This window comes from Gobio gobio, assembly GCF_949357685.1.
Source record: "Gobio gobio genome assembly, chromosome: 3".
Classification (NCBI taxonomy): Eukaryota; Metazoa; Chordata; class Actinopteri; order Cypriniformes; family Gobionidae; genus Gobio; species Gobio gobio.
The window spans coordinates 35,219,622-35,232,959 of record NC_137099.1 but is presented as its reverse complement, the minus strand read 5'-3'; the positions used below and the strand labels follow the sequence as shown (position 1 = coordinate 35,232,959).

General features: G+C 36.1%; 2 protein-coding genes across 2 annotated transcripts; one reads left to right on the top strand and one right to left on the bottom strand.

Moving 5' to 3' along the window:
* Window positions 1–1,859: 1,859 nt before the first annotated feature.
* Window positions 1,860–8,731, bottom strand: poll (polymerase (DNA directed), lambda). Its single transcript, XM_079812121.1, has 9 exons — window positions 8,669–8,731; window positions 8,301–8,432; window positions 7,333–7,630; window positions 7,034–7,160; window positions 6,629–6,937; window positions 5,701–5,874; window positions 3,979–4,107; window positions 2,607–2,775; window positions 1,860–2,512 (listed from the first exon to the last, which is right to left on the bottom strand). Exons 2-9 carry the CDS (start codon window positions 8,407–8,409, stop codon window positions 2,151–2,153), a joined length of 1,677 nt encoding a protein of 558 aa, XP_079668247.1. The 5' UTR covers window positions 8,410–8,432; window positions 8,669–8,731; the 3' UTR covers window positions 1,860–2,150.
* A 204-nt stretch (window positions 8,732–8,935) lies between these two features.
* On the top strand, window positions 8,936–12,926 carry dpcd (deleted in primary ciliary dyskinesia homolog (mouse)). Its single transcript, XM_079812516.1, has 6 exons — window positions 8,936–9,029; window positions 9,275–9,355; window positions 9,446–9,561; window positions 9,665–9,798; window positions 12,198–12,300; window positions 12,637–12,926. Exons 1-6 carry the CDS (start codon window positions 8,963–8,965, stop codon window positions 12,739–12,741), a joined length of 606 nt encoding a protein of 201 aa, XP_079668642.1. The 5' UTR covers window positions 8,936–8,962; the 3' UTR covers window positions 12,742–12,926.
* The last annotated feature ends 412 nt before the right edge of the window (window positions 12,927–13,338 follow it).

The following is a 13,338-nucleotide window of genomic DNA, read 5'->3' as shown; positions in this document are numbered from 1 at the left end:
CTGATTTATAAAAACGGTCATTCATGATGTCTAAGTCAACACTGAAAAAAAATATTTTTGCTGCTTGTTGAAATTTCTTAGTTAAAATGAGCTAAAGCAACACAATTGCAACACATTTTATCCTAACTTAATTTGATAATGTTCAATCCACTTAAATATATGTCAAATTGAAGTGAACTTAATCTGTGTTGAGATTACATTAATGATTTGAGTTGCATTAACTGAAACTGGGTGCAACTGAAACAAGATAAGATAAGAAAAGGGGAGACTTGATAGTGTATAATTATAGTGTTTAAAGGGTCAGTTCACCCAAAAATAAAAATTCTGTCATTAATTACTTACCCTAATGTCGTTCGACACCCGTAAGACCTTGTAAGTTGAAATCCGATGGCTCAGAAAGGCCTCCATTGACAGCAATGTAATTAGCACTCACAAGACCCATAAAAGGTACTAAAGACGTCGTTAAAATGTCCATCTCACTACAGTGGTTCTACAATTATTTTATGAAGCGACGAGAATAGTTTTTGAGCGTAAAAAAAAAAAATCTAAATAACTTTATTCAACAAGTTATTTTCTTCTTCCTGGGCCTTTGACGTGAACTCACGAAGCACCACGACGCATGCGCGAGAATATGACTTTCATTTCGCGGCTTTAATAAGGCACTTTTACGTGCACTTGTTCGTTTCTCACGGTTCAGGCATTCAGGAAATGCACACTTTAGCCCTATTTTGACCACTACGCCAAGACCAAAAGCACGATCAATGTAGAATTCAACAGCTTAGAGACGGCGCGTCTTCCTCTGCTTGTAAACAAAACTCCTCACTTCCGGGTCATGTGTCAGGTCAGAACGCCGGCTCTACATCATATTCTCGCATGCGTCGTGGTGCTTCGTAAATTCACGTCAAAGGTCTAAGCAGAAGAAAATAACTTGTTGAATAAAGTCGTTATTTAGATTTTTTTTTCGCACAAAAACTATTCTTGTCGCTTCATAAAGTTATTGTAGAACCACTATAATGAGATGGACTTTGTAACGACGTCTTTAGTACCTTTTATGGGTCTTGTGAGTGCAAATTACATTGCTGCCAATGAAAGCCTTTCTGAGCCATCGGATTTCAACAAAAATATCTTAATTTGTGTTCCGAAGATGAATAAAGGTCTTACGGGTAAGTAACTAATTTATTTTGAATTTTGAACTCTTTAATGATTAATCACGTTGGAATTTATAGATCAATTTAAATTACAGTGGGTTACCATTGTGGAGAAGAGTGGAGCATTTGCTGAGGCTGTGGACTGATACATCATAACTGCTTTGCTGAAGGAGCTTTTAACGCTTGGCATTTAAGATACTAATTTGTGCTAATACTAGCTAAAAGTTTGTAAACTATCTAGCACAGCATTATAATTCAGTTGTGTGACATTTAAATATATGAAATTGAATGGGATGAATTAATTTATATATATGCTGCCTTCACGTGCTATCAGAAATTTGATAAGTCCGACTTCTGAAGTCGTGATTACGAGCTCATTTGCATTCCAGTTTCAAAATGTGAGGGCATTCATGTGCAATTTTTACCTATTTATGAAATTTATGATAATTCCGAGAGCACGTGAAGGCAGCATAAGTTACATGAACAATTTAGGTTTAACTTAATTGATTCATGTGGGACCGATGTACAAGATTAAATCATGTAAATCCAACACTCTTTTTTCAGTGAACAAATGTGTCAACAGAACCAACTAAGTGTATATAAAGAGTGCGTTTTCCCCACAAATGACAACAAAGTAATTCTATTTTGTCCTCCATTTCAACTACTGGACTGCTAAGTCATCAACACATCAGTCAAATGAACGATACGTTTCAACCTTTCATTAATACAATTTATTCACAAAAGACAAGTTCATACTTTTTGAGGTGTTTTAATAATTTACATATTTTAAGTAGTATAAATCAAGAGATAATAATTCTCTCATTAAAAATACACCAATAAAAAGTTTAAGATCTTTGAAGCCATTTGATTCAAATTCATCACTATTAGCCTTTATGCACTCCCACATTAAAAATGTGATTACAGCAGCATTATTCCATAAAATCATAAGGAGTTCCCATGTAAAACTTGCAGTCACATACAAATGATATGATTTTAGCCTTGTCACCAGTCTCGCTCACGTGGTTCTCTGTAAGGTATGCCCAGCTGTTTGAAGACATCGCTCTCCGTCAGTGTGTGTAGAGGAGTTCCCGCCACCAATTTCACACCATGCTGCCGCACTACAGAACAGTTTAGCGAGTGCTCTGATAGGCTCATGTGTTTGGTCTTAGCCAATGCCCTCATTGATCGGTTAAAGTGGGCGGAGCCAGTGAAGTACAGAAGAGAACATGCAAATTCAGCATAGGGCACTACAATGATGTCTAGGCGTCTGTGGCGCTGAGAAGGGCCAGGAAGCCGGCAGATGCCCATGTACTTCTTCTGCTCACCGTTCTCCTCATGGCTAACAAGGTCGTCTGTCAGGAACCCTGGAAGGTAAAATAAAAAAAAAATTATATTAATTGTGGGTTTATTGAATAGATATGAATTATTCTGCATTTCTCTGTAAATATTACAGCATACCACTCTGATGGAGGAAGTGCAATACTTTGCTGAAAACACCCTTGTGCGATTCTCCATCAGGGTGAGTGATGAGAACGTCCACATCTCCACATGTGGTCTTGCCCCTGCGGTATGAGCCACATGCCATAACCACCAGCTGTGTGTCCACACTATGAGCTGCCTCCTTCACCTGTAAAATGTTTATGTTTTTTAGTTGTATCATTTATTTTGTTCATATGCAACTGTTTTTATTAATTGATCATTTATATACAATAAAAGTATTTATTTATTTAAATGCATTTTAAAAATACATTTACAGTTACAAAAAAAAGCTGTTCTTTTGAACTTTCTATTCAAAGAATTTAGAAAAAAAGGGGTCACGGTTTCCACAAAAATATTAAGCAGCACAGCTGTTTTCAACATTGATAATAATAGGAAATGAGCACCAAATCATATTAGAATGCGTTCTGAAGAGTCATGTGACACTAAAGACTGGAGAAATGGCTGCTGAAAATTCAGCTTTGCGTCACAGATAAAAAAACAAAAAAAACATTTTTAAATAGAAATCTGTCATTTTAAATTGTAATAACTTCAAAAATATAGCAAAAACACTAATATTATTTTATCAAATAAATACAGCCTTGGTGAGCATAGACTTCTTTCAAGAATAAAAAAAAAAAAAAAAATCTTACAGACTTGGTTTTGTAATTTATTTTTAGCATTTCTGTACAATTGACTGTATAGAAACTCTCTGGCATAAAATAGCATCCTTTTCATTTGAAAAAGAAAAAAAACCCTTGCATTTAAAGTTTGTCAGGTTTTAAGCAGTGTTGTAATGACATGATTAAAATGTGCTTGTTTGTACTTAGCATTCTGGCAATTTGGAGCTAAAAACGCAGCACATAAGTTTACATGCTCTACATATCATCCTGTCAAGCTAGGACAGCACATGCTGCACTCATCTGCCCTTTTATCTGTTAAGAGGAAAACAGGGGGCTGTTCCAAGTAATAGTAAGAAAACAACTGGCTTGGGCCAAAGACTCCGTAAGGGAGCTCGGTAACTTCTGACTTATGAAGCGCCAACTTTCAAGGACTCCCACTCTTCCTATGGGACGACAGACTCACTAACAATCTCTGTTATGTCCATCAGCCAACAAAGAAAGATTGACAGTCTTGCTGCTGCCAACGCAAAATAGTTTTTTTTTTTGCCTGCTTGTGCTTTATAAATTCAGATAGATTATGTTCTGCTTTGAAAATCATGTAGCTATATTCTTGTTCTTCACAAACGGATGTTGTTATGGATATTTAGAACAAAGGAAGTCCCTCTGTTTAACTGCTTGATTATAGCTATTTTCTTTTACTGCAGGCCATTTAAAATAAGCTCTGTACAAACCTTTTTTTCGATCGCATTTGCTTCACTTCTCGGCATCCGCTCAAGGAGATCATCATAGTGTTTTAGTCCGATCCTTAGAGTGTGATTCAAAACAGCCTTAGTGCGAATATCCTCCAGTGTGCGAAATCCCTATGATAATAAATGAAATCAAATCATCCATTTAATCTTAAACGTAAAATACTATGGTTGTTGCTTAATATTACTGAAAACTGTGTTCCACAGAGTACAAAGCTGCTGTAAATGTTCTGCACTACTAGTAACATCAAACATTCCCCATCTTGGCTTGGAAAGATGGCATTAAAGTGTATTCTGAATGACTTATTTCAACAGCCTAGTCACTGAGGAGGGTGAAGGCATTGGAGGGAACCTGGCATAGGCTACTTACTTCTGATTGGAATGTACTGACAGTTTACAGATGACTTTCATGTCTGAGAACTCGAAAGAGTGAAAAATGTCCTTTGTTTGGACAATCAGGTAATCCGGCTCTAAATTTACATTGTTGGTTGAAGTGTCCATGTTTTTCCTGATTAGCTAACAGGGTCAGAGTCATAGCCGTTTTTGCCATGTACAGAGTCTAGGGCTGCCATAATCCGTTAAAGTGTTTCTTTTCTGTTTTTTTTTTTTCTCCTCTCCAGAACACACTTATTTAGTGATTATCTGTACTAGGAAAAAATTCCCACAACTTTTAATTCATGGCCAAATTTTTTTATATTAGTTAAATCATGGCCATGTTATACAAATTTGTTCCCTCATTTTAGTTAAATCATGGCCACATCAATTAATTTCCTCGTTTTAGTTACATTTCTACAACATGACCACAATTTAAATAAAACAAGGAAACAAATTAATCAATTGTGGGGATGAATTCTTAATTCAATATCTTGCCATCATGTTCGGGGCTCCATTTCATTTTGAATAATAATGTTGCGTTACAGTGGCACCTGACACATACAAATGCAAATTACATTACATATTGGGCTGCACGTTTTGGGGAAAATTTCTAATTAAGATTATTCTGGCTTAAATTGTGATTTTTATTATTTTTACAAATGAAAAGTGTGTACACTCTAAAAAAAAAAAAAAAAAAAAGGTTCTATATGGCACTAAAAGTGGTTCTTCGTCGTAATCATAGAGGAACCACTTTTGGTGCTATATAGCACCATATCTTAACATGTTCTGTATATGGTAGCGGTGCTATATAGCACCTTAGTCAGTGGTGCTATATAGCACCTTAGCAAAAGAACCGCTGAAGAACCAAAATTGGTGCTATATCGCACTTAAAAAGGTTCCCCTATGATTACGAGCCAAGAACCAATTTTAGTGCCATATAGAACCTTTTTTTTTTTTTTTAGAGTGTACACATAACATTGTGTTTATATATTAATGTGACAAATAATAATGATTATGATTATTATTATTGCTAAATAAAATAAAAAATATTTAACAAAATAAGAAATATTACAATTACAATAACATTTTTATTATTAAAAAGCTTTCAGATGGAGCAGCGTTTACTCCTGATCACAGAGACGCTCTCCACTAACACATTGGGCATATATTTATTGAATTAGAATCGCAGCCATTACGCTTTCATAAATCGCACATAAGCCATATCGCGATTACGGTTCGTTTACGATTAATCATGCAGCCCTAATTACATACAAATTTGCATACGTTTAATATCAAACATTGAACTACAGTTTCCTTGTATAACAGTCTTACCTGTTGATACCACATCTGTGCAGTCTTGGCCCCAGCACCCCAGATGTTAGTGAACATTTCAAGAACAGGTACTTCCTCACCAATGTGATCCAGTTTACGCAAATGTCCGCTTTCCATGATTTCCATGATCTTGTCTGCCATGCGTTTACCAATACCTGGAATTTTACATGCTTCCTACAAATAGAAGAGGTAAAAAAAACATGTTTATGTGCATTCATTTTTACTGTATTTTTTTTAAATGTATAAAAACTGGTAATAATTATTCAAGTCGTCACATTATGCCCTTTTACAAAGTCTTGATTATGTTTTTGGGATCTACTAAAATAGGTTTTCATTCTTGAATGTTCAAAAACACATAGTTTTTTACATTGCTGCAGCACCTCACTTCCCAGTCTGTCTGTAACGCTCTGTTTAGTTCCGGTCTCTATGAAGTCCCTCCTTCTGAAAGAATGTGCTCTAATGTTCTCTGATTAGTCGGCTGGACCAGTGTGTTGTAATTGGTCAACCACTTCAAGGTTGTTTGGGAAATGTCATGGCCCTTACTATAACCTATAAGTTTCAATGCACTACTAATGTAACTTAACCAGGCATTTCCTCTTTTTTGTGTATGCCTTGTGCAGGAATTATTTAAATGAGGAATAAAGAGTCGAATTGTGTACTTTCCCAAAAAAAGACTGAGTTTGAAGGAGTTCAGAAACAGGGCTTACTGATATAGACGCCCTTTGGAGTGGACTTTGTGCTTTGAAACTTTGCAGACCTTTTTCATGCTCAAACTGCGTTACACATTAAAGAAAGTTGAAAACGTTAAAAAAATAGATTTTAATACTAAATTAATCACTGTTGCATGCTTGAAACGAGTCTTGATATGCAAACTACTACGTGTTCTTAACACAAATAAATCCGAGGACTCGTGTGTATCCGAACTGACCTCATATGAAGTGATGGGCTTGTGGTAGCTTTTGAGGGCATTGATTGCTTTAGAGTAGCCCAGAGCTCTCCATTTATCTCCCGTGTGTGTATAGGCTTTAGCCAGCGGCTCCAGTTTGTCAGTAAGATGCTTGTTATGGTTCTCCCCTTTAGTCGTGGATGGTTGGGAACAGACCCACTTCCCAGACAAAACTGGATACTCTGCCAAACTCTGGCCCTGCTCTTGGTTGCTCTCAGATGGGTGAACGCCACTGATCAAGGCCTCCAGATCATTCTGAGATACACCATCTTCCTCATGAATCTCTGGCACCTGTGAAATAAGTCATATTAAATGCACTGCATGAGGGGAAAAAAATAGATGGATCTTACAGATCTTACAATAACCTCCCATCCTTCACTTTGTTACCGTCTCTGTGAGATTTTCTTGAGGATCCTGATTTTTAAGGATTTTCAAAGGATCCTGTGCTACTGTAACTTCTGGAACTGGGCCGACTGCGGTCTCGTTTAACTTCTCAGAAGGGGCAACTGTGGGACTGAGGACATGTTCTTTAAGTATTTATTTCTACAAAACTTCCTGCAGAATAAACATTTACACATGAGTTCAAAAGTCAAACGAGTGGCTAAATATCAATCCGGTTACACATTTCTTAAATAAAAAACCACAGGCAATGCCACTGCAATTGGGTCTAGACTTCAGTGACCTACCTCTCAGGAGGAAGGAGGCTGTAGTCTTCAGGGTCTAGTAATCTTTTCTCACTAATGCAGGAACTCAACCAAGTGCATTTGACCAGCTGAACAGCAGAGGGCAGTCTTTCCACTTTCAGAAGTCTCAGAGCTCTATTACAATCGACTGAATCATCCACCACAACGTGTGTGCAGCTGGGAGAGACTGTGGACGCTACCTGTCCTCCATTCTGGGCGATCTGTCGATGGAATATATCACACCTGGCTTTCCCTATACCAGCTGGAACTATGTATATTGTGACTCCTTGGAAAAATGTACCTAAAGCAAGTTGTGAGAAGGAGGGAGGAGATTACATTAAATAATTTAGCAGACGCTTTTAGCCAAAGCGATGTACAAATGAGGAGAAAAATAGAAGCAATCAGAGCAACAAGAGGGCAAATAGTATACATGTGGTGTGGCAAGTCTTAGTTAGTCTAGCATAGTACGCATTGCAAGGTTTATTTTTTTCTTCTAGCGAGTTTAGGTATATTAGTGCAGTTGTCTTGTAGGCAAACATCAGTGCCTTGAATTTGATGCAAGGCACTGATGTTTGCCTACAAGACAACTGCTGAGGCACAACATCACTCTCATGGACCTTTTCCTGGACTGTTCCCAGCTGGTGGAATGATCTCAAATAGCAATCAAGCGTCGAGTCAGTTCTGGCAGGTCACATCAGTCAAGCTATTGGTATTACGGTGATTATTGATCATTATAAAACTAACATCCGATTCCGACCTAAACCATAAATGACCATCAAATTAAAAGGAACAGCACTTCGCCCAAAATATCCAAACTTCGGCAGAGTATCCACTTCGCCAAAAATACACAATTCAGTGTATAGGAGGATAACTATGTCAAAATATTTACATTAAGTAAAATATGGAGCTTCAATCTCTCAAACAATCATTGTTGCTTTACTCAAGTATACTTTGGAGGGAGAATTATGAACCTGTTATTGTTTCAGCGGGCGTCCGCTTGTGGGGAGGCGCGTCCTTCTGATCATTGGGCCTGGGTCTCTTTACTTTAGGGAAGGCTTTCAGGATACCATGACCGTCCATTCCGGCCAGGGTAGGGAAAGGAGCTTTAAAAACAAAATGTTTGGGCTTAGTAGGCTTCACATATCTACAGAAAAACACAGATCGAACCTACAGAAGACTGTCACGACCGATATAGCAGAAATACTATCCGAAGGATCCATAGACTAATGTCCTTATATAGGCAAGCGAATACACGGATTGCTGTGTTACAACAACATATACTAAACATTATAAATCTTTAAAGGCATAACAACATAAAGTTAAATGACTAAAATCTTACCCCTTCCTGCTCCTCTTTCTAGGAGCAACACACGAGTGTTTTTAAATGGATCAACTTCCGGGTCAAAGTAAAAAAAAAAACTAGCGCTTGCGTTTAAAAAAAAAAAAAAAACATTTTAATGATACGTTGCTTTTTTTTTAACTTATTGTTACTGTTTTTTATGGTTATAATTATATATGTTACTGTATATACATTTTGGAAATGCATTAAAGAAATGAATCTTGTTTGAGAAATAGCGGTTGCCTTGGCAACTTCAGACGTAGGATTGTTTGAGGAAATGAAAGCGAATGAAGCATGGCTGTTCAACATCACTGGGCAGATGCGCTTAGGAAAGCCAAGAAAACTGCCTTAATATCTGATGGTGCGCATATATCTTCTGTGTTATTTTTAGAAGAGCTATTTTGTATGTGTATTTATGCTGGCAGTCTTGCTAAAAAGTGTTATAAGTCGAATACATTTGCTACTGGCTAATAGCATCGGGACCTATGCTAAATATCACCAAAAATACAAGTTAAAAGAATGTTTTTTTTATTTTAACGCGTGTATATAGTTCGTTGTAATATAAAGTATGACCTGAGAGACGCCTTCATATGCCTTTCTCATTAGGGAAAAGGAAAGTGCATTATCTGTTTGAGGATGGAAATGAGATGGCTGAGGAGTATGACCTGAAAACAGATGAACTTGTCTGTAAGTGATTTTTTTCCCAGTGTTTATTTGCTTGAATCTATACTATACTAATTCAGATTTGTATTTTGTAATCATTCCATCTTTCGTTAGTGCGAAAGTGGAGACATAAAAGCACTTTTGGAGGGCAGGGGCAGTGGACATGGGAAGTTGGTGAAACAACCCAAAACGGCATTACCTCTGATTTAATAAAAGAGAACAGTTCAAATGTAAGGTTTGATTTCATTGTCTTGATGTATTAATGAAAGTGTTTTAATTATGATGTGTGCTAGGCCACCTGTTTTGTTGTCTTAAGTGTTTTTATGCCCACAGCCGTTGTTCATGCGTAAGGACACAAAGACCAGTTTCCAATGGAGGATCCGTAATATTTCCTATCCTATTGAGGTCTACAGTGTGTCAGCAGAGCCGATGGAAAGATGTTGTGTCATTCGAACCTCAAACAAAAAGTGAGTTCTTTAAAATTGATGCAAGTAAGAGAATTGAAATTGCTAAACCATTTCAAAACCAACTAGTGTTGATTGTGGCCTATCCATTGAGTGTTTTAAAGTAATTTAGTGTTTATTTGTCCGGCTTGAATTTGACAAAGTATCACATTTTTGTTTTAAAATATATAATGCGTGTGTGTTTATATATATATATATATATATATATATATATATATATATATATATATATATATATATATATATATATATATATATATATATATATATATATAAAACCAGATAAATATATGTCATTAATATCCGTAAAATAAGTAAATTAGCCAATTTTGTTTAAATGAAGGATTGCAGAAATGAGTACACCCTAGATTTCATTCAACAAATGTATACAATTCCAGTACTTAGTATGTCCTCCATAATTTTAAGTATCTGCTCTGATGGCTTCTTGGCCAGGAGAGTACAAGTTCATGATAAATTGTCACATCTGTCCTGTTTAACTCCTGGATGATGACCTCCTTAAATGCCCTGATCTTTAATGGGTAGTGTTGCTCAACTCGTCTCTACAGAATCCCCCACAGGTGCTTAAGAGTGTTAAGACTGGGTTAAATACATGTCCACAGAAGGGTTTTCACCTTGGGAGAATGCATATCGTCATTGTCATGTTGAAAAAACACCCAACAACGCAGGGAATGAGGAGAGGGTAGCATCTTCCGCTTCAAGTTTTTGTATTACATCACACAGTGGTGTGTGAATTCATGACACACTGATAAAGCACAACTCTCTCACACCTTCAGCACACATACATCCCTATAAGAGCTTTACTATCACTGAACTTTACTGTGGGCACTTTTCACTGTACTCCTCCTCTAGCAACACCAGAACATTTTAGTTGCTGTTAGATCCAAAATGATTGACTTGGTCTCATGAGACCAGCGTATGGATTCCCAGAAGTCTATATTTTGTAATTATGGACCTTGGAAAAGGCTAATTGACTTTATTGTGCTTTGGCTACAGTAGGTAGTTCCAGTTTGGACAACAACCCTGCATGTCACTTCTGCAGTCTGCATCTTACTCTGTGAGATAAACACTCACTCTTTTCATAGCTTTTGCTGGCTCTGTGACACTCGCTTGGAATATCTCTTACTCTTTGCCTAGCAAAAAAAATCACTCATCACTAAATGAAAGCTTACAATGAAGGCCTGATTATTTCAGTGGCCGTGTCACAAGTCAATAGTTTTTTTTAATTTCTGTTACTTTTGCTATATATTTACACCTAAAACAATGATTTGGTAATCCTCTTGTACCAGTCTTTTGTGCTAAGAAATAAGTCTCCTGACAGTTCTCTCCCAAGTGGTTCTTTTGCTGTCAGCATTAAGTCTGAGAATGGTTCAGTGGGCTATATAACACGTTTAATGGTCAAGCAATTACTTCTCTTTAAATGTTTTGGTTCAACATACTTACCTGTTGATCAAAAATTGCCTTAAACCTCCACCAGAAAAAAAGATTTAGTTTTATTTAGTAACTTTCAGGAGGCTGTACTCATTTCTGCAACACAGCATTGTTTCATTTTGATAAGAAAATCGTATTTTCCTGAATAATTTTAACAAGCTTCTCTGGTAATTGGTCAAGCAGACTTCCTGGAACATTATATCTCTAAAGAACTCTAACATGTCTTCTAAGTTAAGAGTAATTGCTGAATTTGTTATGTTTCAGAGCGGGTTTACTCATTTATGCTGTGCACTGTGTGTGTGTATATATATATATATATATATATATATATATATATATATATATATATATATATATGTATATGTATATGTATATGTATATGTATATGTATATGTATATGTATATGTATATATATATATATATATATATATATATATATATATATATAAAATTTATTTTTTTTGTGTGTGTGTGTGTGTGTGTGTGGGGTTAGGGTGTGTGTGTACAAGTCCATTCCTGTTCATGTATGCATTCATCTTAAAATGAGAGAAATACAATAATCATATCAAAATCAAATTTGTCAAAAAGGTAACTTCTGCTCATAAATTCAGGATTCCTAGTGAAAAGCAGTGTTATTTTAATACCATTGAGATACTATTATAGTTCTTACACATTTTTTTTAATCAATTTTGATGCTAGCTGAAATATTTTTTTATATATTTTATTATTTCAGTATAAGTGTATTGCATTTCAAGTAACAAAAATGATTTTTTTTTATTGTTTTAGTTTCTGTTTTAGTTAACTATAATAACCCAGTGGTGAAAAGTGTTGATGAACTAATTGTTTAGTTGCAATAGCCCTACAGTAACCCTATAGGTGGCACTGTTGATCTAGATGGAAGATGGATGGCCGGCCATGAGAAACATTCTCTTGTTCTTCTCCTCATTTCCCAGGTACTATAAGAAGTTCAGTATTCCAGATCTTGACCGTTGCCAGCTGCCTTTGGAGAGCGCAGCCTTGAGTTTTACCCACGCCAACAACACTTTAATCATCAGCGTGAGTGAACTCTCGCTTCTTGTCTCACTTAATCACTTTCTCTAAGCTCTTTCTGTATTGCAAGGTATGTATTCACAGTTTTTTCCGCATCACGTAGAGGAACTTTCCCTTTTGCGTGGATCTGGGAGCAGGTTGCCAAAACTCTAATCCCCACTAAGAGAGCACACAATTCTGGTCTCAGATCATCAAAAGGGCAACTATGCCGTCACTTTTTATTGGTTCACCTAAGTAGAGAAGGTTGAACTGAACTGCTCACACCTCTGTTGTCTGCTCCAGTACTCAGCTATTCCATCCAGCAATGGATTTTATATGGAGTTTCTCTCGCTTTTGTTGTAGTACAAGAAGCCCAAAGAGATTTTAACACTGGAACAGGAGCTGCTTGTGGAACTGAAGAAACTGAAGGGGACAAGTGAAGGAGATATTGACTGTAAAACTCAGTGAACTGCTGTGCATCCGGAGCCTTCGCATTATTGTATTTCTCTGGCATCCAAGCAACTCACTTTCAATGTGTTCTTTTTTTTTTTCTCTCTCAATGTAAAAGTTCGAATGTTGTTCTGATTGATGTTGCTACAATTGTTCTTTGTTAAATGCTGTATTCACTGATTAAAATAAAATACAATTATTATAAGAAGTTTGTTTTGTTCCAGCTATTTCCACACTATAGCTTAAAAAATATTAGACACTGTGTTGCGAGATAAATCATCACTTAGTGGACACTGTTTGTACATTTGGGCAAGGTAAGTTTGTTTGTATAGTGCATTTCATAAATAATAGTAATTCAAATTTAGCTTTACACAAAAGATTTTAAACAATCATAAACTAATTATATCAGATGCTTAAGAATTAAAAATGATGTAATATATTTAAAAAAAATAAGAAAAAATACATTCAGTAAATGCACAGCTAAACAGATGTTTAGTTAAAGCAAATTCATAAACTGACATGCATCAGTTGTCCAGCTGCATTATTATTGGAGATTCATCATCATATTTCTAATACATCTATTACATGAAGTTTATTGAACTTCAGCTTCCATAT

Bases quoted from the DNA above. Each gene is read 5' to 3' on its own strand.
- poll (XM_079812121.1), bottom strand. From the start codon at position 8,409: ATGGACGGTCATGGTATCCTGAAAGCCTTCCCTAAAGTAAAGAGACCC. The intron at 7,161-7,332 runs GTAGGTCACTGA...ACATGTCCTCAG, and splicing joins AGCCTCCTTCCTCCTGAGAG to TCCCACAGTTGCCCCTTCTG. The intron at 6,938-7,033 runs GTAACAAAGTGA...CTTATTTCACAG, and splicing joins AAGAAAATCTCACAGAGACG to GTGCCAGAGATTCATGAGGA.
- dpcd (XM_079812516.1), top strand. From the start codon at position 8,963: ATGGCTGTTCAACATCACTGGGCAGATGCGCTTAGGAAAGCCAAGAAA. The intron at 9,030-9,274 runs GTGCGCATATAT...CTTTCTCATTAG, and splicing joins AACTGCCTTAATATCTGATG to GGAAAAGGAAAGTGCATTAT. The intron at 12,301-12,636 runs GTGAGTGAACTC...CTTTTGTTGTAG, and splicing joins ACAACACTTTAATCATCAGC to TACAAGAAGCCCAAAGAGAT.